This window comes from Boeremia exigua, assembly GCF_020726555.1.
Source record: "Boeremia exigua strain MPI-SDFR-AT-0100 chromosome Unknown C7974scaffold_6, whole genome shotgun sequence".
Lineage (NCBI taxonomy): Eukaryota > Fungi > Ascomycota > Dothideomycetes > Pleosporales > Didymellaceae > Boeremia > Boeremia exigua.
The window spans coordinates 540,908-559,562 of NW_025763523.1; the positions used below are offsets into that span (position 1 = coordinate 540,908).

General features: G+C 54.2%; 8 protein-coding genes across 8 annotated transcripts; 4 read left to right on the forward strand and 4 right to left on the reverse strand.

Moving 5' to 3' along the window:
- Positions 1-43: 43 nt before the first annotated feature.
- C7974DRAFT_433828 (uncharacterized protein) lies at positions 44-1,860 on the reverse strand (the record flags this gene model as incomplete). The annotated part of the gene is made up of 3 exons (XM_046144946.1): positions 44-565; positions 613-847; positions 896-1,860. 3 exons carry the CDS (start codon positions 1,858-1,860, stop codon positions 44-46), a joined length of 1,722 nt encoding a protein of 573 aa, XP_045996905.1.
- A 1,018-nt stretch (positions 1,861-2,878) lies between these two features.
- On the reverse strand, positions 2,879-4,035 carry C7974DRAFT_393920 (cytosolic Fe-S cluster assembling factor NBP35). Its single transcript, XM_046141830.1, has 4 exons — positions 3,967-4,035; positions 3,776-3,914; positions 3,602-3,721; positions 2,879-3,552 (listed from the first exon to the last, which is right to left on the reverse strand). Exons 1-4 carry the CDS (start codon positions 4,021-4,023, stop codon positions 2,975-2,977), a joined length of 894 nt encoding a protein of 297 aa, XP_045996906.1. The 5' UTR covers positions 4,024-4,035; the 3' UTR covers positions 2,879-2,974.
- A 150-nt stretch (positions 4,036-4,185) lies between these two features.
- Positions 4,186-5,702, forward strand: C7974DRAFT_412963 (traub transciption factor family protein; the record flags this gene model as incomplete). The annotated part of the gene is made up of 2 exons (XM_046143691.1): positions 4,186-4,207; positions 4,255-5,702. The coding sequence occupies 2 exons, from the start codon at positions 4,186-4,188 to the stop codon at positions 5,700-5,702; spliced, it is 1,470 nt and encodes a 489-aa protein (XP_045996907.1).
- Positions 5,703-5,773: 71 nt separating this feature from the next.
- On the forward strand, positions 5,774-6,946 carry C7974DRAFT_181984 (uncharacterized protein). Its single transcript, XM_046136369.1, has 2 exons — positions 5,774-6,614; positions 6,667-6,946. Exons 1-2 carry the CDS (start codon positions 6,099-6,101, stop codon positions 6,910-6,912), a joined length of 762 nt encoding a protein of 253 aa, XP_045996908.1. The 5' UTR covers positions 5,774-6,098; the 3' UTR covers positions 6,913-6,946.
- A 279-nt stretch (positions 6,947-7,225) lies between these two features.
- C7974DRAFT_181975 (SGNH hydrolase-type esterase domain-containing protein) lies at positions 7,226-8,672 on the forward strand. Its single transcript, XM_046136368.1, has one exon. It carries the CDS (start codon positions 7,477-7,479, stop codon positions 8,566-8,568), a length of 1,092 nt encoding a protein of 363 aa, XP_045996909.1. The 5' UTR covers positions 7,226-7,476; the 3' UTR covers positions 8,569-8,672.
- A 1,278-nt stretch (positions 8,673-9,950) lies between these two features.
- C7974DRAFT_376023 (FAD binding domain-containing protein) lies at positions 9,951-12,772 on the reverse strand (the record flags this gene model as incomplete). Its single annotated transcript, XM_046140250.1, has 5 exons — positions 9,951-10,287; positions 10,336-10,676; positions 10,750-10,792; positions 11,105-12,636; positions 12,710-12,772. 5 exons carry the CDS (start codon positions 12,770-12,772, stop codon positions 9,951-9,953), a joined length of 2,316 nt encoding a protein of 771 aa, XP_045996910.1.
- Positions 12,773-13,359: 587 nt separating this feature from the next.
- Positions 13,360-14,844, forward strand: C7974DRAFT_376024 (uncharacterized protein; the record flags this gene model as incomplete). The annotated part of the gene is made up of 3 exons (XM_046140251.1): positions 13,360-14,223; positions 14,696-14,733; positions 14,838-14,844. The coding sequence occupies 3 exons, from the start codon at positions 13,360-13,362 to the stop codon at positions 14,842-14,844; spliced, it is 909 nt and encodes a 302-aa protein (XP_045996911.1).
- Positions 14,845-17,045: 2,201 nt separating this feature from the next.
- C7974DRAFT_182018 (uncharacterized protein) lies at positions 17,046-18,345 on the reverse strand. The gene is made up of 2 exons (XM_046136371.1): positions 18,187-18,345; positions 17,046-18,133 (listed from the first exon to the last, which is right to left on the reverse strand). Exon 2 carries the CDS (start codon positions 18,117-18,119, stop codon positions 17,082-17,084), a length of 1,038 nt encoding a protein of 345 aa, XP_045996912.1. The 5' UTR covers positions 18,120-18,133; positions 18,187-18,345; the 3' UTR covers positions 17,046-17,081.
- Between the last annotated feature and the right edge of the window lie 310 nt (positions 18,346-18,655).

The window sequence follows — 18,655 nt, forward strand, 5'->3', positions numbered from 1 at the left end:
TGTTTGTTGGTCGACCTAGAAGGTTGGGTCTGGAGGCTTTCTTTCAAGCGTATAATTGACCTCGTTTTGGGGTGTGAACTGGAAAGCTTGAGAATGTACAATGACCGACAGGTGGCTTGCCATCAACACCCTTCTCCCCGTGTGTGACGGCGCCCCATTGTACGGGTAGCACAGCAGCATCAGTGTCCTCCGGCAGCGGATGGCACGCAGCGCTGATCGCAGCTGAGCAACTGCCTGCCACAGGCATGCCCGGCGCGTATCGGAACCGTCCAAGGGCGAAGCCCCCGATCGCTATAATAGTACCGAGCACGGTGCACAAGATGATCGCTACGGGAGAAAATCCACAAGTTGAGATCTTCTTGTATGCTTCGCGGGTGTACGCATTCAGAACCGTGATCTGGACCAGGAAGATACTCTGAGATGCGAGCCAATGAAACAGACCTGACATCACTGTCATGGGAATCGCGTAGCGAAATGGGACATTGAGCCAGTATGTATCGCGTTGCTGGCCGATAGGCGAGGTGACACGGAGTGGCTTTCGGTTCTCCATGTAGGTACTCCATTCCTAGACGTTCATAAGCGTATGATCCTTCAACCGTTATTGACACGTACTTGTGCAACGAACATATTCGTATACAGAGCGTTGAAGGCAAGATACAAGTATGACAGCACGGCCTGTGGCAGATTGGCAAGTAAAATGCCACCCACAAGAGTAGTGCTGATATTCAGTAGATTGTTGCCCGTAATCGTCCCAAACCCGATTTTCCACAATTTGGCAACATCTTTAGGCATCGCCGACACCGTACGCGCCATACATACGATGGCAAATATGATCGCCGCAACAAATCTAGTACAAATTAGTAGAGTTGATGTTGTGTCTCCGCAATACACTCACAATATGTAGGTAGCCAGCCATCGATAGCCACTTGGAGCGGTCTGCCACGCTCGGCGTTTGGGATCAAATCGCTCAGGAGGCACACCAAGCTCGTCCTTCTTTGCGCCGTGAGTGAACTCCCATGTCCACTGGGCCTCCATGAGATGTCTCGAGAACAGACATCGACCCTTTGTCTCTGGATCGGGGCAGTCGAGGAAATGAGCTATAGTATCTCCTACAGTGACGAGCGGCAGATGTCTCCGGTACATCAGAAGCGTCAGAGCCATACATACAGCTTTGACGAAGTTCGATACTACAACAAGAGCAGCAATGATCAAACTGAACTGCAGTCTGCAGCTTTCTTGCACTTCTTCGACCATACAGTAAGCGATTGGTGCCTCGAACGGCTGCCATTTCGAGCGATCACCAGGCACCTCATGCTCGTTGTCAACGTCACACATTTTCAACGTATGCGAAGGACAGCGCCACCCATTAGATAGGTAAAAATCCGGTGTACTGAGAAACGGTATCGTGGCATCCAAGGTGGTGTTACGGTCTATCTCCGTGATCGGAGACTCAGGCTTTGAGTCTCTGGTCCATGTAAAGCTGTTGTTGAGATGAAACAAGGGCCACCAGACTGTATGGTTTCGCCAAACTATGGGGTCGCTGTGAACGAGATAGACGTTTCCTGCGTCGGACATATACTGATTGTTAAATTTATCGAAGCAGGCCGCAGTATCAAGCTTCTGGTAAGTAGCCTTAGCGTTGTTGGTGTTGATGAAAGTTTCTCCAACAAAAGTCACATTCAATTCTTTGGCGTTGATATTGGCAACGATCTCGTCCGTCTTCGCATCAGATACCTCCACGAAGCGGGAAGTATCAAAAGAGCCCCCTGCGAGCCAATCCTCCGTGACCGGATTGACGAAGTACTCGTTGGCTTGCAGATTGGTGAAAACGACCGAATTGAATAACAGATGAAGCGGCATAGATGACAGGAACAAGATCACCCACAGAGCGGCTCGGGGTCGTCCAATGTGTTTGAGGTTTCGTAGACTCGGCACTCCGATGTGAAGCCAGACTCTTTTTCCGTGCGCGCGTACAAGCTCTTCCCGGTTGGGGGCGCTTAGAACCTGCATGCAGTAGTTGCTTGCGCCGAGAAGCAGGGTACTGAGAACATTTACGATCAGGTGGATCCAGACGTTCAGCCCTCTGGCTCTAGCGCAACTACCTTCGAACAAGGTCCCGATAAAGTCTTCAGCTTGTTCGTACGGACCTGTCCAAACGTATATCGTAACGACGAGGTTGAAGATACAAACGACAGAGGCACCGACGAGTGAGACAAGCGCTCCGACGCGCCAACCGGAAAGAAATGGACGCTGTCGAAAGGTCTGTGTTGTAGTACCCATGTGTCTCGGCGGAGCATGGGAGTCCTCGTTGTCTGTCATGAAAGATTCGAATGTTGACGACTGTCGGGGATCTCCAGTAGAAACATGCTTGTCAGATTCATTGTTGAGAAGCTGGTAATCGCTTGAGTTCCTGTTATGGTTTCAGAACTCGTTCAGAGGGGTTGAGTTTTGTTTCCACCTACCTTCCAGACTGCAGCAGCTCGACATTGTCTCCTATATCCCCCTCATCGGAAATCTTCCGATAACCTGTGAGCGATCGATGCACCACCATGTTGATTCTTCATTTGTAGTTGAGATGATGAGAGCGATGGTGAGGGAAAGCGGCTATTATACTAAGCATATGTTTACGCCCCATATCTTTAGTGATTACCTTCAGGCCACCCATGCGGGTCTTCAGCTGAGGCTCAACCAATGCGTGCTGGCTGTGGTGGCTGAAACGGCCCGCGGGAGTAGCGAGGGGTAGCAGCGAATGGTGATTGGGAAGAGGCCGCTTCCGACCCCTGCTCGCTTGTGTCAGCCCTAGCCGTGAACTCTGGCGGGTGCGGCCCAGCTGTAGTTGGGGTTTCTAAAATAATCGTATCGCTGATGAGGTATGGCATACCAACACCCGATAGAATCTCAACTTCAGACGAGAATTATTCACACTTTGATATGGCTCAATGCTGATCGTTTCTTTTATGCGTGGTGAATCATGTCACTTTGTCAGCCCTACAGCAGCTTCGACCTGGCGAGCGATATCTAGAAAGGCTGCCGCTCTGTCGCCATCCGGCTCTGCAACGACAGTCGGCTTGCCCCGATCTGCATCATCGCTAATGCTGGCATGGAGCGGGATCTCGCCCAGCATCTTCAAGTCGTACTTTCCGCACATGTCACGGATCTTGTTCATGTTACCAAATACCTCATGGACCGAGCCACAGCCCGGACACTTGAACCCAGCCATGTTGCAGACGAGGCCAAGCAGGTTGACGTTGACCTTCTTGAACAGCTCCACGCCTTTTACGGCGTCCTTAAGTGACAGATCCTGTGGTGTCGACACGATCAACGCACCGTCCAAGTTGAGCTGTTGGGTAATTGTGAGCTGCACGTCGCCAGTTCCAGGCGGCATGTCGAGCACCAGCACGTCCAGACCACCCCATTCAACTTCGTGGAGCAGCTGCTGCAGTGCCTTCATGACCATGAGCCCGCGCCATGCTACCGGCGAGGACTCTGGGATGAGATAGCCCATTGACATGGACTTGAGGCCATAATTCGAGAGGGGGATGAGCTGATTGTCTGCCTCGTCATCAGAAGCGTGGCCGTGGAGTGGCGTAGTGTGACTGACTGCTCGACAAGCGCGGTTCGCCAGAGAGATTGAGAAGAGTGGGTATCGAAGGGCCGAAGATGTCGGTATCGAGTATACCAGCGCGGTAGCCACGGCGGGCGAAGCTGAGGGCGAGGTTGACTATGACGATGACGTGAGTGACGATGCTGTGGTCGAACGCAGGTTGTGACATACCAGCAATCGTGCTTTTGCCAACGCCGCCTTTTGCTGACGACACTGCAATCACTTTCTTGACGTCTTTTATGCTTCGCCTTTGCGGCAGACCTCGCTGCATGCGCGGTAGCTGTGGAGGCGCGCCGGAGCGCGGGAGGCCCTGTTGGAATATTTAGCTACGTGTTGCTGCAATTGGAACGGAACTGACGCACGAGGGGATTCTCATGCTGCAGACAGCGCAGCGTAGAGAACAGCCGTGACTTCAGCATTGCGAGTTGTCGACATGTTTGCGGCCACCAGTGCGGCCTTCGCGGAGGTGACGCGCCTCGCCGCGGTGGGGAAAGCGCGCCCGTGCGCTGTGCGCGAACTTTTTTGTAGCAACGAACTCTGCTCTGACACGCAACGCAACAACTGCCACAACTTCGCGCAAGATGGCCAAGTCAAAGATCAGAGGTTGGTCGCCGATACATTTCTAGGAACGACAAATTAACAAACGTCAGATTTCGACCCTGAGTCCCTTCTCGATCCTGCGCCGAGCTCAAGCGAGGACGAGCGCTCAGATGCTGAATCCTCCGAAGTCGAAGAGGACCAAAATGCGGGGCGCGAACACTACGAGACTGTTGGCAAGAGCAAGCTGAGGAAGCCAGAGACGAAGGCACTCGGCAAGCAGTACGCAGGGAAAAGCGTCAGCCGTGACGATTTGGAGAACAGCGACAGCGACGACCCATTCGCCAAAGGCTTTGACGAGATCGACAGTGAGGCCGACAGTGAGGTTGAAAGCGACGACGGTGACGAAGAGGAAGAATTTTCAGAAGGTCTTAACGCGCTGATTGACGGAGAAGTTGACTCGGACGAGGACGACAGCGAGGACGTGGACATGGAGGGCGAAGAGGAAGACGAGAGCGAGGAGGACGGCTCAGACGACGGCTCAGACGATGACAGCGAATCTGGCGACGACTCCAAGTCAGGCGCAGCGGCTGTCCGCGACCTCATGAAGGATGCTAAGTCCATGACCTCCACACTTGCCGCCGGCGCAGAGTCGGATGTCGCAAAGGGCCAGGCTGTCAAGACCCAACGCAAGACCTTCGACACTCTCCTCAACACGCGCATTCGTCTGCAGAAAGCACTTATCTCGACAAACTCGATGGCTACTGAGCAGCACAAGGAGGCGACTGCGCCAGATGCGTCTGTTTCGGCCGCTGAGGCTGCAGCACTCACGTTGCTGAACAACCTCGCCGACCTCCGCATCTCGCTCGAGGAGTCGCGGACGGGCGAGAAGCGTAAGCGCACGACGTTCGACGCCAACACGTCTTCTGCCGACATCTGGTCGTCGATTCGCAGCACGGACAAGGTAGCACTGCCGCACAGAAAGGCTGTCCTCGAGCGCTGGTCCAACAAGACCAAGGCCACGACCGTTGCCAACAACAAGGCACGCCTCAATGCATCTGCACAGCAGACGCTTACTGAGGTCCTCGACTCTCAGCTCACATCATCGCACCTGGTCACTCGCACACAGACACCGCGGTCCTGCGCGCCACTGCAGTCCGCCCACAAGGGTGCGCAGCCTGACGCTGCCATTTACGACGATGCCGACTTCTACGGACTACTCCTCAAGGAACTGCTCGAGCAGCGCTCCGCCGACGTCAATGCCAACGGCACATCTGAGTTCGTTGTTCAGGCGCCATGGCAGGTAGCGAGGGAGGCCAAGACGAAGAAGGTAGTCGACACCAAAGCGAGCAAGGGCAGAAGGTTACGGTACACCGTGCAGGAGAAGTTACAGAACTTTATGGCGCCTGAAGACCGGGGAGAGTGGGAGGAGAGGCAGCGAGACGAGCTATTTGGAAGCTTGTTTGGCAAGCGATTGCGGCTGGGTGAAGACGACGTGGAGAGCGAGGCTGAAAGTGAAGGCGATGCCGCAGAAGCAGGCCTCATGTTGTTCAGAAGCTAGAAGCTGCCAATTACATATTACACGTGGTTCTGAGACTGAATGGATGGTTCTGCTGGTGATGTCGGTGTTTGCTCAGTCGCCGACTCGCTTCGGCTGGTTCGAAATTTATATCCCGAACGGCTTCAACGTTGCAAGCCGGCTGAGCTCACGACAGCGTTTGAGAACAGCGGAATTCCACCTATCTAGGGGCGTGCAGTGGGGCATTCGATACGAAAAAGTCATTTCTACTAATGCTTACCATTTCGCACGGGTGTCTGAACCGATCTCGCTCCAACCTCCGACCGAACGGCCCAAGCTCCACCAGGGTCCACCAAACTTCACCACCAGAGCTCGATGCGAGCCAGCGATAAACACCGCTCGCGCCGCTCCCTCCCCATTGCTTGACATCCTGCCAAAATGAACACCATCTCGCCCCCACCACAGTTCAAGCGCATCAGCGGCACAAAACGCCTGTTTGGCGTTGTCCTGGGCCTCGCCGGCGCTGCAGGCGCAAATGCCCTGCTCGGCTACTCCGTGTTCAGCTTCTACACACGCAACACAACCTTTGTCCCCTACGATACCTCATCGCCGGACCTGCTCACACCGACCTTCACCGCTCACAACCCGCTTAAGAATGCGCCCGCGTGCATTGACCACGCGGTCAAGACGCTGCCGCTGCAGAAGTTCCGCGAGCGCTATGGACTGCAGCCGGGCGCAAAGGTGCCCGTAGAACGCCTGACGACAGACTTCTGCAGAGGCATCTGGAGCGGCATTGGCTATCGCATACAGCGCCGCGTTCTCGAGCGCAAGTACCGCGCGCTGCCAGGCCGCGAGGATCAGCTGTGGGACGTGAAGGCGCTGGAGAAGAGCGAGTACCCTGTGAACACGGTTATTACGGATCACTTCGAGGTGGTGGAACACGATGCGAACAAGGTGCGTGGCGCTCAATGCATTGCGGGGATAATTGATTGCTAACGCCGCACAGGTCATTGTGCGCTGTGGGGACTCTCCGCTGGTCAAGGAGCACCGCGCGAGCGATGGGCTGTTCTCGATGGAGGTCACCACCGACGAGAAGGCGGATACGGCGACGTTCCACCTCAAGAGCGTTTTCGTCAACACCACGCCCGAAGGCACGGGTTCCGAGCCACAGCCGGCGGCCCTCCAGCTGGCGCATAGGATGTACACGAAGTTCTGGATGGAGGGAGCGACGAGGAAGATGCTGAAGCAGTAATGCAAAGGTGAATCCGGCTTAGCGCGGATCAGACAGCATGCTAATATGTACTGTAACACCATCTCCTCTCAATGGTGGAACTCGCATTCGCGAAATTTGCGGTCGTTTGCAAGAGTCAAACACGACGATAGTTTGCCACCTGACTTTCCAACAACCCCGCAACCCACGACGTTACTTCCATATGTCCGGCGCCACGTCGTTGCGTAGTCCTCGAAGAAACCCCTTCTGGCCAAGTCAAGGCTCTCCGGTCCGTACATGACAATAGTGTGTATATCGTAGTTCAAACTAGCCGGATCGCTTCCTCCTTCATACCGGGGCCAATCTACCGCAGCCAATGAGCGGACTGCCCTGCCGCACTAGCGCCTTTCTTATATATTAATCGGCATTGCGCGGCTGGGCGCTGGCGTGAACTTCAACATGATCTTCAATGTGCCCATAGTGCTCATCTCAATGCCGACTTCAAAATGGAGCGACTCCTCGAGATCTTGGAAACCAAGACATCCTCGACTTCGCCCAGGAACCGCTTGTTGACACAAGCCACTTGATCTTCGTCCAGCTTTCAAAATGCTTGTCTCGATTCTCTTCCTCGCCAGCCTGGTGTCTGCAATCCCCGCACCCGCTGCTACTGCTTCAGCTGCTGGTGCTGGATTCCGATTCCTCGGTCGCGTCAACCCGGCGAACAAGGAACTCACCTGGCCCGGAACAGGCGTTTCGTTCACATTCAAAGGCACCACCGCCAGCGTCAACCTTGCCAACATCGTCGGCGACAACAGTTTCGACCTCATTATCGATGGCAAGGCTCCCACGGTGATCAGCAAGGTCACCGCCACCACCATCTCTACCCCCAAGCTAGCACAGGGCACACACACCGTCGTGCTGCGCCGCCGCTCCGAAACCGCGCTCGGTACCGTCGCCATCAGCACCGTGACCACTGACGGATCCTTTGTCGCCGAGAAGCCCCTCACCCGCCAGATCGAAATCATCGGCGACTCCATCAGCGTCGGTTACGGCCTCGATGGTACCAACCCGTGCACCAACAACGCCGCCCTAACCAACAACCCCAAAACCTACGGCGTACTAGCCGCCAATGCCCTCAAAGCAGACTACAGCGTCATCGCCTGGAGCGGCAAGGGCCTCGTCCGCAACATCGCCACCGGCTCCACCGACACCAGCCCCATCATGCCCGAGCTGTGGACCCGCTACGGCGCCAACGACGCCTCAAACTCGTACACCTTCCCCGCGTCCTGGAAACCCAGCGCCGTCGTCATCAACCTCGGCACGAACGACTGGTCCTACCTCGCCTACACCGCGACGGGGCAGTCCTACGCCGCGCGCGAGACCCTGAAGGCCGCCGACTTCACCGCCGCGCTCGTCAAGTTTGTCAAGTCCATCCAGACCCGCTACCCCGCGGCGCAGTTCTTCCTGCTCAGCAGCCCCATGCTGGGCGATTCGTTCCCGACCGCCGCAGACGCGCAGCGCACCAACCAGATCAAGGCGGTGCAGGATGCGGTTAAGCAGATTGGTGCCAAGGCGCAGTATGTGGATTGGCCGCAGCAGGGGAGCGATGTCGGGTGTGATTATCATCCCAATGCGGCGACGCATGCGGCGGAGGGGAAGGTGCTGGCTGCGGCTATTAAGGCGACGTTGAAGTGGTGAGTGGAGACTTGGTAGAGGGCCTAAAGGAATCTTTGGTTGCCGAAAAAGTAGATGCGTTCACGCAAAGAAATGGGAAGCATTCGATGTCAGTTTGAGTGTTGTATGCTGTGTGATGGGTCTTTTGGTGACTACGAAGTACTGTACAGCGATGTACTGATGGGTACACGGATGTTGCCCCCTACGTCTTCCCATACCCAGTGAACCCCACAGACTGAATGTTATAACGAGTCCAGCGACCCAGCTTCCCGTTGTGCTGCTTAGCGGGAGGAGCCCTAAGCATAACCCTCGCCCTCCTCGTCTGAGAGGGTACCAGAGATTTTCACTGCTGCTTAGTCGGCGTCCTCCTCGACTTGGCGCTTCATGCGTTTGTGAGGCTTGGGCTTGAATGATGTCGAACTGCTCATCATCTTGACAGCCTGCGCGGCGGCCTTCTTGGCGTCCAGGTGACTCGTAATACCATACGTGCTGTTCTGGGTCCCCAGTTGCTGCTTGGCTCGTGTCGCCTTGCGGTTGGTGTCGGACAGTTGTCTTTGATACCTTGTACGCTGCTCCAGAAGGGACCATGCCCAAATGGTCTTTGACATGACCCATAAGGTCCCCGTGATAGCTCCTGGCGAACGAATGCCGGCGGATTTCAATAGAGAGCCCTCTGGCTCATAATACATGCGCGGATGACGTGTAAGAACTTCACCCAGGATCTGACAGGTCCCCAGCCATATGTATCTTCTAGAAGTGTGGCACTGGTTGAATTTTCGGCTTCCAGTGCCTCTCTGACGGTCTTCAACAGAGCGGAGCGACCGCTGGCTCGGACCTTCGCCACTTTCATCGGGCGCATCACCTCTTGGGTGGTCGGGATGTTCAACATCAACTCTATGAAGTTGGTGTGCGGTGTTCAAGATTTTTGCGGCGAAATCTTTGTGGTTCTTCACCCAGTTTTGAAAAGGATGGTCGCGCAGGCTGTTGTTGTCTCCGACGATGCGATGCTCATCGAACCCGACTTCCTGCTCGAGGTCCTGTCCGTCTAGATGAGGAGATAGCTCAGCCACCGCCTCGAACTCATCCTCCAAGGGCGCCTCATCTTTGGGGCTGTACAGAGAGGTTAGAATACTGCTTCCTACGTCTTCCCATATCCGCTGAATTACTTGTAAGGCAGGTGAGTTTGAGACACAAACATATGCATTGTGTTGTACATAACCAGCCTACAGACTAAGTGTTTCCGCGAATCTAGCGACCCAGCTCCCCGTTGAGCTGCTCGACGAGAGGTTGTCCACCTCTTCTATTGATCTGGTGTCCTTCCAAGCTTGGCCATTGTCCTTGACATTGTTGCGGCGGTGGTGTTATCTAAATTGCTCCGTCTGCCGACTAATGCTCAGAGTAAGAGGTTAAAGTTGTCCTTCCTGACTACTTTCCGGTGGCTGGCCAATGTCCTCGAGCTCGTTTCTCGCATGGACGCGTTGACTGCCAGGGATGTTGATATTCGGCCGGGCGCCGAAATCTGCATTCTCTCCACGTTGTTCTGCTAAATGGTCGATCTGAAGTGGCCCAACTTGTCCTCCGAGTCCAGAAAGGTCTGACTCGGTGACAGCATGACGCTGGTGTTCGCCACGACAATTGCTGGCCTCTAGCGCGGTGATTTGTCCTCGGAGCTTGACAATCTCTGCAGATTGGGTGGTGTTAACTTGATAGAGCTCGTCGTTGGCCTCGGTTAGGCTATCGATCCTAATAGAATGTCAGCTGTTGATCTTATCTTGATTTGCCTTCACTAACATCTCTCGAAGAGAGCGTATAAGTCCAGCTTGCTCTTTTAAGGCGCCCTCGTGCTGAGAAGTCATGGTTGACTTCTCTGTCCTCAGTGTATCTACCACGCTCACTGCCTGCTCTAATTCTGACGAAAGCCTTTCTATAGTGTTGCGTGTGTCCTTTTCAGCGATAAGTAACAACTTGCACTGGTCCATGGCCTCCTGGATTATCGGAGGAGGTTCAATAGGTCGTGGGACTAGTGGGGGCATGTAGTCGAAGTCATCGAGCTCTTTCTGGTGTTGTTGCTCCGGTGTAAGGACAGTGTTCTGTGTTGTTTTGTCGTCCATGATGTGTTTGGTTTCCATTGGCTGTAGGCGAGGTGTAGGTAAGGTGTAGGTGAGGTGCAGGTGAGTTATTGCGGTAGGGTAGCGCTAAACGTACCTCACCTGCAGCAGGCGCGCTTTCCTTTCCAGGTGGGCAATCCCTGCAGGCATACATCGTATGAGCCTAGCGCTAGAAAGAATTTCAGACGTGCTAAAGATGGCAACGTGCGTAAGACTAGCGCTATCAATACAGGTAAATAAAGAGCGTGGGGGAAAGGCTGCGAGAGATATAGCTAGGGAGGCCTTCGAGCTGTAAACTGCATACCATAGTATCATGCTCTCCGCAATATTCCAACACAAATTGGCTGCTTTTTGACAGTATAATTCACAAAACAACCACAGTACTCACATATGCAACTAGAAATCTACTGCGCTACGGACGCCCACTCGCTGCGGCCAGATAGTCCGCACACCCATCCCCCGCAATCCGCCCAAACACAACACACTCCAGCAGCGACGAGCCCCCCAGCCTGTTTCCGCCGTGTATCCCGCCCGTGATCTCGCCCGCGCCCCACAGCCCTGCGATTGGCGCGCCGTGCTCCGTCACCACTTCGCTCTGCGCGTTGATCAGCACCCCGCCCATCGTGTAGTGCACGATCGGCGTCACCTGGCCCACATACACAACCGACTCGGGCGTGGGATCCTTCAGCGCCCAAGCGCCGAACGCGGTGCGGCCGAACGGGTCAGCGGTGGCGTGGGACACGGTGGCGGCGTATGTTTCGATGGTTTTGAGTGCGTCAGCGCCGAGGTCCGCGACGGTGGTTTTCCGCATGAGGTTCTTGAAGATGTAGAAGTCGACGTGGGACTTCGCGGCGCTGTACGTCGCTTCGTCGAGCACGAGCTGAACGGCCCACTGGCGTGCGGTCTCAGATGGTGCAGGCGTGGAGGTGATTGCGTTCGCAACGTGCTCGCGCGTGTCCAGTTCGTTCACGAACCGCGCACCGTTCAGCAGCAAGATGCCGCCCTCACCTCTGAGGAGTTCAGCAGCAAGGAACTTGAGCGGTGATTCTGGGTCCGCGGGATCGACGAAGCCGGTGGGATGGACTTGCACGGAGTCCATGTCGACTAGCTGGGCTCCAGCTGCCGCGAGGAGCGGCTGGGTGCCTGGACGCGGGTCGTTTGTGGACGGGAAGCCTGCGAGGTCGGGACGGTATTGGGCGAGGAGGCCTTTCGCATCGCCGCCGAAGCCGCCTGAGGCGAAGATGACAGGGCCGTGTAGTTCCTCGTAGTTTCCGTTGGAGTCGATGTACTCTACGCCTATGACGCGTTTCCGCTCCTGCAGCACTTTCGTCACAGTGCATGAGGTCTGCAGGTGAAAGAGGGGAGACTCTTTCAAGCTCTTCAGCAGCGCGCTGATGATTGCAAATCCTGGTGGCGGTCCGGGTCCTCTGTGTGTTCTGGCGTAGGAATGACCACCGAGTCGCGCGACTTTGCTCAGATCGACTCCCTTCTCTTCAACTAGCCAATGCACCGCACCCGCAGATCCTTCGGTCAGAGTTTTGATGAGATTCTCCCTCTCAGTAGTATGAGAAAACATCCGCTTGCCAGCTGAAGATACGGTGTCAGCGTAGAAAGCATCTTCAGGCTCTAACGCTGGCTGAAATCGTGTTGGTGCGCCGTTGATGCCGGACGATGCTTTGATACTGTTGCCTCCTGGCTTTGCGGCTTGTTCCAAAACGCGTACTGGAACGTTGCGCTTCACCAACTGCGATGCAGCGCTCAGGCCGGCGAGGCCAGAGCCCACTACAATGGCGCATTTCGTGGACATGTCGTCGTCCAGGATGGTGGAAAACATGTGGGGCTTGCTGTGATAGACGACTGCTGTAAGTATCACGACAAACGAGGTCAGGATAACTACGAGCTTCCGGGGAGTATACATGGCACCGGCAAACAGACTTCCTGTCGTTCCGTCATGGCTGCGGTCAGTCGATGCAATATCGCAGGGCTCGCCAGGTAATCAGGCCATCATCACGCCGCCGCGCGAAGCAGATCGCTCACGCCAACTCAGCTCAACTCACAGCGTCAGCACCGCCATATGCTCCCACCTCACACTGCGTATCTGCAGTGATAACGGCAGCCATGAACAACCGTTCCGTCGATGGTGTTTGAAGCTCGCAGCCAGTCGCGAGACGACGTAGCCCTGCCCCGCAGCCCGTCTGCACGCGCCACACCTCGAAACCCTTCTCGAACGCCTCGTGCCTCCTCGCACCGCCAACGGCAACAATAGACGTGTGTTCAAAACGCCAGCCCGCTATTCGTACGTACCGTCGCCGCCATTAAACGCTCGCCCGCGTCCGCTCCACAATAGCGCACGTGTAATGCTCACAGACCGGTGATCTCCTCGGATCCTGAGGCTTCCAGGCGCTAAGGAGCTTTGTGCAGACTTCGCGGCGCTGGGACGGACGCAGCGCGCGCATTCGCAGGGTTGAACGGTGTTAGTCGACCGCTATGTGCTCGGGTCGTTTGGTCCCGCGCGTGCGGTGTACGGGTTGGGCGACGTGTTGGGGTGAGGGCGATCAGACGCGCATCTGAGGCGCGGCAGGACGTGTTCCGGATTCTGAGATGGAAGGAGGAGCCGACAGGCTTCTTCATATGTAGGGAACCGTGGAGCCGGTTTTGCTGGGCATTCACTGTAATTTCTGGCTCGTTCTTTTGTTGGAGCGCCGCGATGCTGTTCCCCATGCAAGACCTCTCCTGGCTCGACCTCGCGCTGCTGTGCCACCCCGTTCTGGCCCTACTACCACCACGTGTGTACTCGAAGTCACAGCCCGCCGCCAGACGAAGCTGGCTTGCGCTTTCGTTCCTGGCGCTGCTGGCGTACCGCTACTACGCCACACCAAGCCCACTACCGCCCTTCACCACCACCACGGAACCCCTTTGCAAAACCCACGACCTCCCCAACCCAATCGCCCACTTGCACCCCTCAAACGCAACCGGTACTCTTAACGGCACCATAACCCTCCTCCCTATCCCATTGACCGTGGCCCGTTCCCTCATTCCCCCCAGCTACACAATCCTCACGCACGCCTACCGGGCCCTCCTGCCCAGCTTCCCGGCTGACATGTACCCCGCGATCCTGCAAGCCGTCCACGACCACGATGTCCAGGCGTTCGGCTACATCATCCCGGACTTCTCGCGCGCCGGCATTGAGTTCCCCTTCCTCGATATCCTGGGCGACGGACACACGAGTTTCCGGTGGGCGCCTGCGCTACTGCTGAGCGCGGGGCACAGCATCGCGGTGGGCGGCGCGCGCGAGTACGGGACTGAAGTGCTGGAGTCCGAATTTGCGCCAGCGTGCGACGCATATGCCTCCGTCGCGGGGGCTCCGGGGGCCACCACCTTCGAGGCCGTGGCCGAGGCCGGGGCAGCGTATGTACGCACGCGGTTCGAGAAAGCTGAGGGCGGGGTCGGGCTGGAGTTTTTCAGGAATGTGACGAATCAGCCGTCGTTTGCGGACGGGCGGAGTTGCGACAACATGGTGCGGTTGTTCAATACGAGCGTGACGCAGGAGATTGAGGTTGTAAGGGGGAGCGTAAGTGCCAAGATGCCGCCGTTTGGGGGGGAGGAAGTGTGGGAGGGAGTTGAAGGGATCAGGCTGGATTCGGCGTTCATTGAGAATAACTATTTGCCGTGCGAGGGGCTTGCGGGTTACGGGGAGCCGTAGGGGATGGGAAATGGGATAGACTGGGGTAGGAATACGTTGTCTTTACGATACCCAATAGAATATTGAAATTAGTCGCTGGCGACAGCGTCCCAGGTCTGATCGAATATACGCCTTTGCCGTCAGTCCGATTGTCTGTTTCTGGGCCTTGATATTGCTTTCAATCTTGAGGGTATAATGCTTGCTGAAATGTGCAGACCACCCCTAGTTTGGTACATCATACGGGAAGCCCCGCTGTCAGAGAGCGTCCTATATACCTAGGTGCCTGTAACATCCTACGTAAAGGTGCCAGGCATCTTCTAGGTATCTATAGATAGGCAAGCCTCTTCTTATCTCTACCTAGCCTAAGTTTAGTGACGGTGTAACTATTCCGTGGCCTCTGTGAGTGGCTGCCTAGGTAGGTACCTGATAGAGTAGTACTGTAGGTATAAAGGAGTTTGGTCGTTGTACCCGTTATAGGTACCCTGCACTACTATTGTATATAGAGTCTAGCCCTCACCTATATCCTACACACGCATCCTATAGCTATCTAGCCAATTAGGGTGCATAGGTACCTGGCTCATGACCGTGACAGTATACTGTACCAAGGTAGGAGGTGGTCAGCACATATCGACAAGCACCGATATCTACGTGCTTTCAATCGCCTCACAAAGTCTAACAACGTCTGCTCTCGGCTTCATTAAAAATCGGGGACTGCCCCCAACAAGACCAATCCGATGTCAACTGTGGGCCCTTTGCTATCTTTATAGCATTGAGACTATCGGTGCTTGTAAGTATGTGCGGACTCCCCCTTCATATGGTACTGTACACATTGCCAGTGACGTGCTAGTTGCATGCTAGGCACATAAGCTCTCTCGTTGGCTAGAAAATCTGTATGCCTAGATATAGGGGAAGGCTCAGTCTATGCAGGTAAGGGAAAGGGCTAGGCCTTCCCTTATCCCTTATCTATACCGTGGTACTATAGACCTAGACTACAACAGCCACTGAGAGAACACAACGTTACTTATCATAACTTCAGAAGTATCGTCATACATAGTAACTGTATATCAGGGGCTTGCCTGCTCCCTACCCCTAATCTACCTTCATTGACACCTGCATGCCTACACGTGGGAGGGCCTAGGCCTTCCCACATGGTATTCCATGTATAGGGGGGGTCTGCACATATCGCCAACGACTATACTATATGGCTTATGTGTCTCGAATCCAGACGTGCAGGCTTGGGACGAGGATCAGCGCAGGTCATTCGGTACCAAAGTTCGCCAGGGTTGCATACGAAGTAGCGTACTTGTGGAGACTCTGCCGAAACTCCGGTCCGATCCCAGACCTCGTTATAAGCCTGAGTCGGTTCTTCGAGCCGACAGATCAGGTATAGTTCAAGATTGGCAGGACATCTAGTATAACGAGCGAGTATTAAGAGAGGACATCATGAATGAGATTGAGTTATACTGTTCGTTGAACTAAGTAATTCATTGCGTATATCCCTAACTTGGACATCAGATTTGGTGATGAAATTGCCAGACCTCCTAGGCCTCCCATTGGCCGGGCCTTGTTAATAAAGAGCCTCGGGCTGAACGAGTTGACCGTGGGGCAGCGATACATATGTCGGGTGGCATTAAATGGGCGGCTGCGCCGAGATGGATGATGACCAGCATTGTCACTGTGCAGAGTTGTTGGCACGGGATAGAACCAGTAAGGACTCGGCACTGTCTCTTTGCGCTTTTCTTATTTCAATCCGTTGCTTTCTTTTAGCCCAGCTGATAGTAACTCTGCGGTTAGACTCGCGTTGTGTTCGGCTTCTCTAGCTTCTAAGAGTTCCTTGCTGTTGTTGATTGGGGATCACGAACAACCGAATTGACCGATAGAAACGGAACAAGTAATTGAGTGAATTGATCAGGTTCTCTACCTTCTCTAAGGCGTTGCAACTACTCAAATATATACCTTGTTTCAGAGCTTGATCAGGCCGAAATACCGAGCCGATCGGAGGTTACTGTAGCTTGGACTCGTCGTGCACTCAAGGTGAGCAAGATCATGTGATCTGAGCCTTCTCTGTGATCCCAGAGGGTCACCGATCAGTGACTTGCTGCGACACTTGCGTATTGCAAGAGCCCTCTCTTTCCAATTCGTGGAGCAATTCTGTAGGTGTTGGATTCTCTTGTTGATAAGAGCATGAGCTGCAGAAGAGTAGGCATTCATAGCCTCGCTGATGTTTTCTGCAGAGTTGTGTTCAGCACACGGGCGTGGAGCCAACATGTTGGCAGTTCTTGCGAGCCTGGCCATCGCCCAATCTATCATGTCCATATGAAGTTCAACTTCGAACTCTGCCTCCTCTTGCTCGTTTCTAACGACGGCCAGATCTTCATTTAGCTGTGTTTTTTTGGCGTCCACGGATGTCCTAGCATTCTGGCTCTGCAACTCTAGCGATGCTAATTGCTTTTGGAGCTCCTCGAGTGCAGACTTCTGAGTGTTAACCTTCTCTTGAAGGTCCTTGGTTTCCGTATGGTGTTCGTCGGCTTCCTTTCTAACTCTTTCGTACAGATTTGTCAGTTCGCAGTTAGTCTTGTTGGAAGCGTCTCTGTGAAATGTAACGAGACCTTTACACGCTTGAAGCTCATCCTGAACCTCTTTAACTGTACTGTCAGACGCTGTTCGAAGTGTTAAGAGTGTTTCTTCGTTCTTGGCGATTATTTCCTCCAGTTCTGAGATCTTGTTCTTAGACGTCAGTTCCTGAGCTAAAGAGCTTCCACCTTCTCGGCAATGGTTGCGTCTTTCTCAGCGATGGTGTTCTCTTTCTCAGCCATTGCTGCATCCTTCTCGAGGATAGTATCCTCTTTCTTGGCAATAGTTGCGTCCTTTTCAGTGATGATACCGTCTTTCTGAGTGATCGTGTTCTCCATTTCAGCAATTATTTCCCCCTTCTCAGTAAGGGTGTTCTCCATTCTAGCAATGGTGTTATCCTTCTTGGCGATTGATTTCTCCTTCTTGGCGATTGATTTCTCCTTCTTAGCGATTGATTTCTCCTTCTCGGCGATCATATCCTCCTGCTCGGTGATCATGCCCTCCTGCTTGGCGATGATGCCCTCCTTCTCGGCGAGTAGTTCCTCCTTCTCAGCGATTGTGCCCTCCTGCTGGGTGAGCATGCCCTCATGCTTGGCGATCATGGCCTTCATCTCCGAAATTTCTTTGTTCAACGATAATAGTGTTGCCTCTTTCTTAGCAACGGTTTCCTGGTGCGATTGGACAGTGTTTTTTAGCCTGGCAATCTCGCTGTCGGATGAAAATCCAAGATTCGAAGCTGCTATGTCTTTTTGAATAACAGTCTTCTGGTGTTGTTCCAATTCGGCCTCCATCTCTCGGATCTTGGTGTTAGAGGACTGTTTTAGTGATGAATACTTGTTCTCGGTGTCAACAAGATCTTTGTTGCATTTCTCTATGGTGTTCAGGGCTGCTTGAAGGTCACTGGTCTTCGTAGCAAGCTGTTTCTCGGTATCCTCTAGAGTATCCACAGTAGCGTTAATGCGTTTTCGCGGTGACTTTTGCTGCCGATCGCTTTGCTCTCGGTACCCCTGCATGTTTTTAATGACATTTGAGGCCTGTTGGATGTCTTCCTCGAGCGAGCTCTTCTCTTGCTTTATGCGCGTGTTTGATAGCTCCAAGTTAGCTATCATGTCCTTCTGTGTAGTGTTCTCGGTTCGGAATTGGGAATTCGTAGATGTGATTTCGTCCAGCTCTTTTTGCAGCCTTATGAGCCGTTCATCTTTGTAGGCCATAGAGTGTTGGTTCTCTGTCTACATCAGCATGTAGAACACATTGTAGCAGTATCTGGATATATCGCACCTAAGTACTCGTTTAGAGCACTGCCTCCCTGATCCAGTCCGTAGTCTTTGGTACATGGATAGAGACGTAATCTATGCCCTCCGTTCGGCCTTTGTTGTGTTTTGACAAGTCTTGTATCCTTTGCTCGATTGCGATGATGTGGCCCTCATGACTATCGAGCCTACTCAGGAGATAGTTGACCTCGATGCCCTTGCGGTAAGCTGCTGCTTCGTCCATTTCGTTGTCGGCTCGCACTTGCTATCAGTGAGCGAGGTGTAAGAGAGGTGAAGTAGCGTCGAAGGAGCAGCTCCCTAGCTGCTGCTCTTGCTGCAGTCAACGAGGAGATTAGGCACCTACGTGCACAGAGGTAGGACGTGCGCGACGCAGATAGGTTCTTGTGGCTGCCGACGGGCTAAGTGCTGCCTTGGGTGGTGACGGCGCGGTGTGTGTAGAAGACTACGACATTGGGAGGTGAGACTGCTTTTGGGTG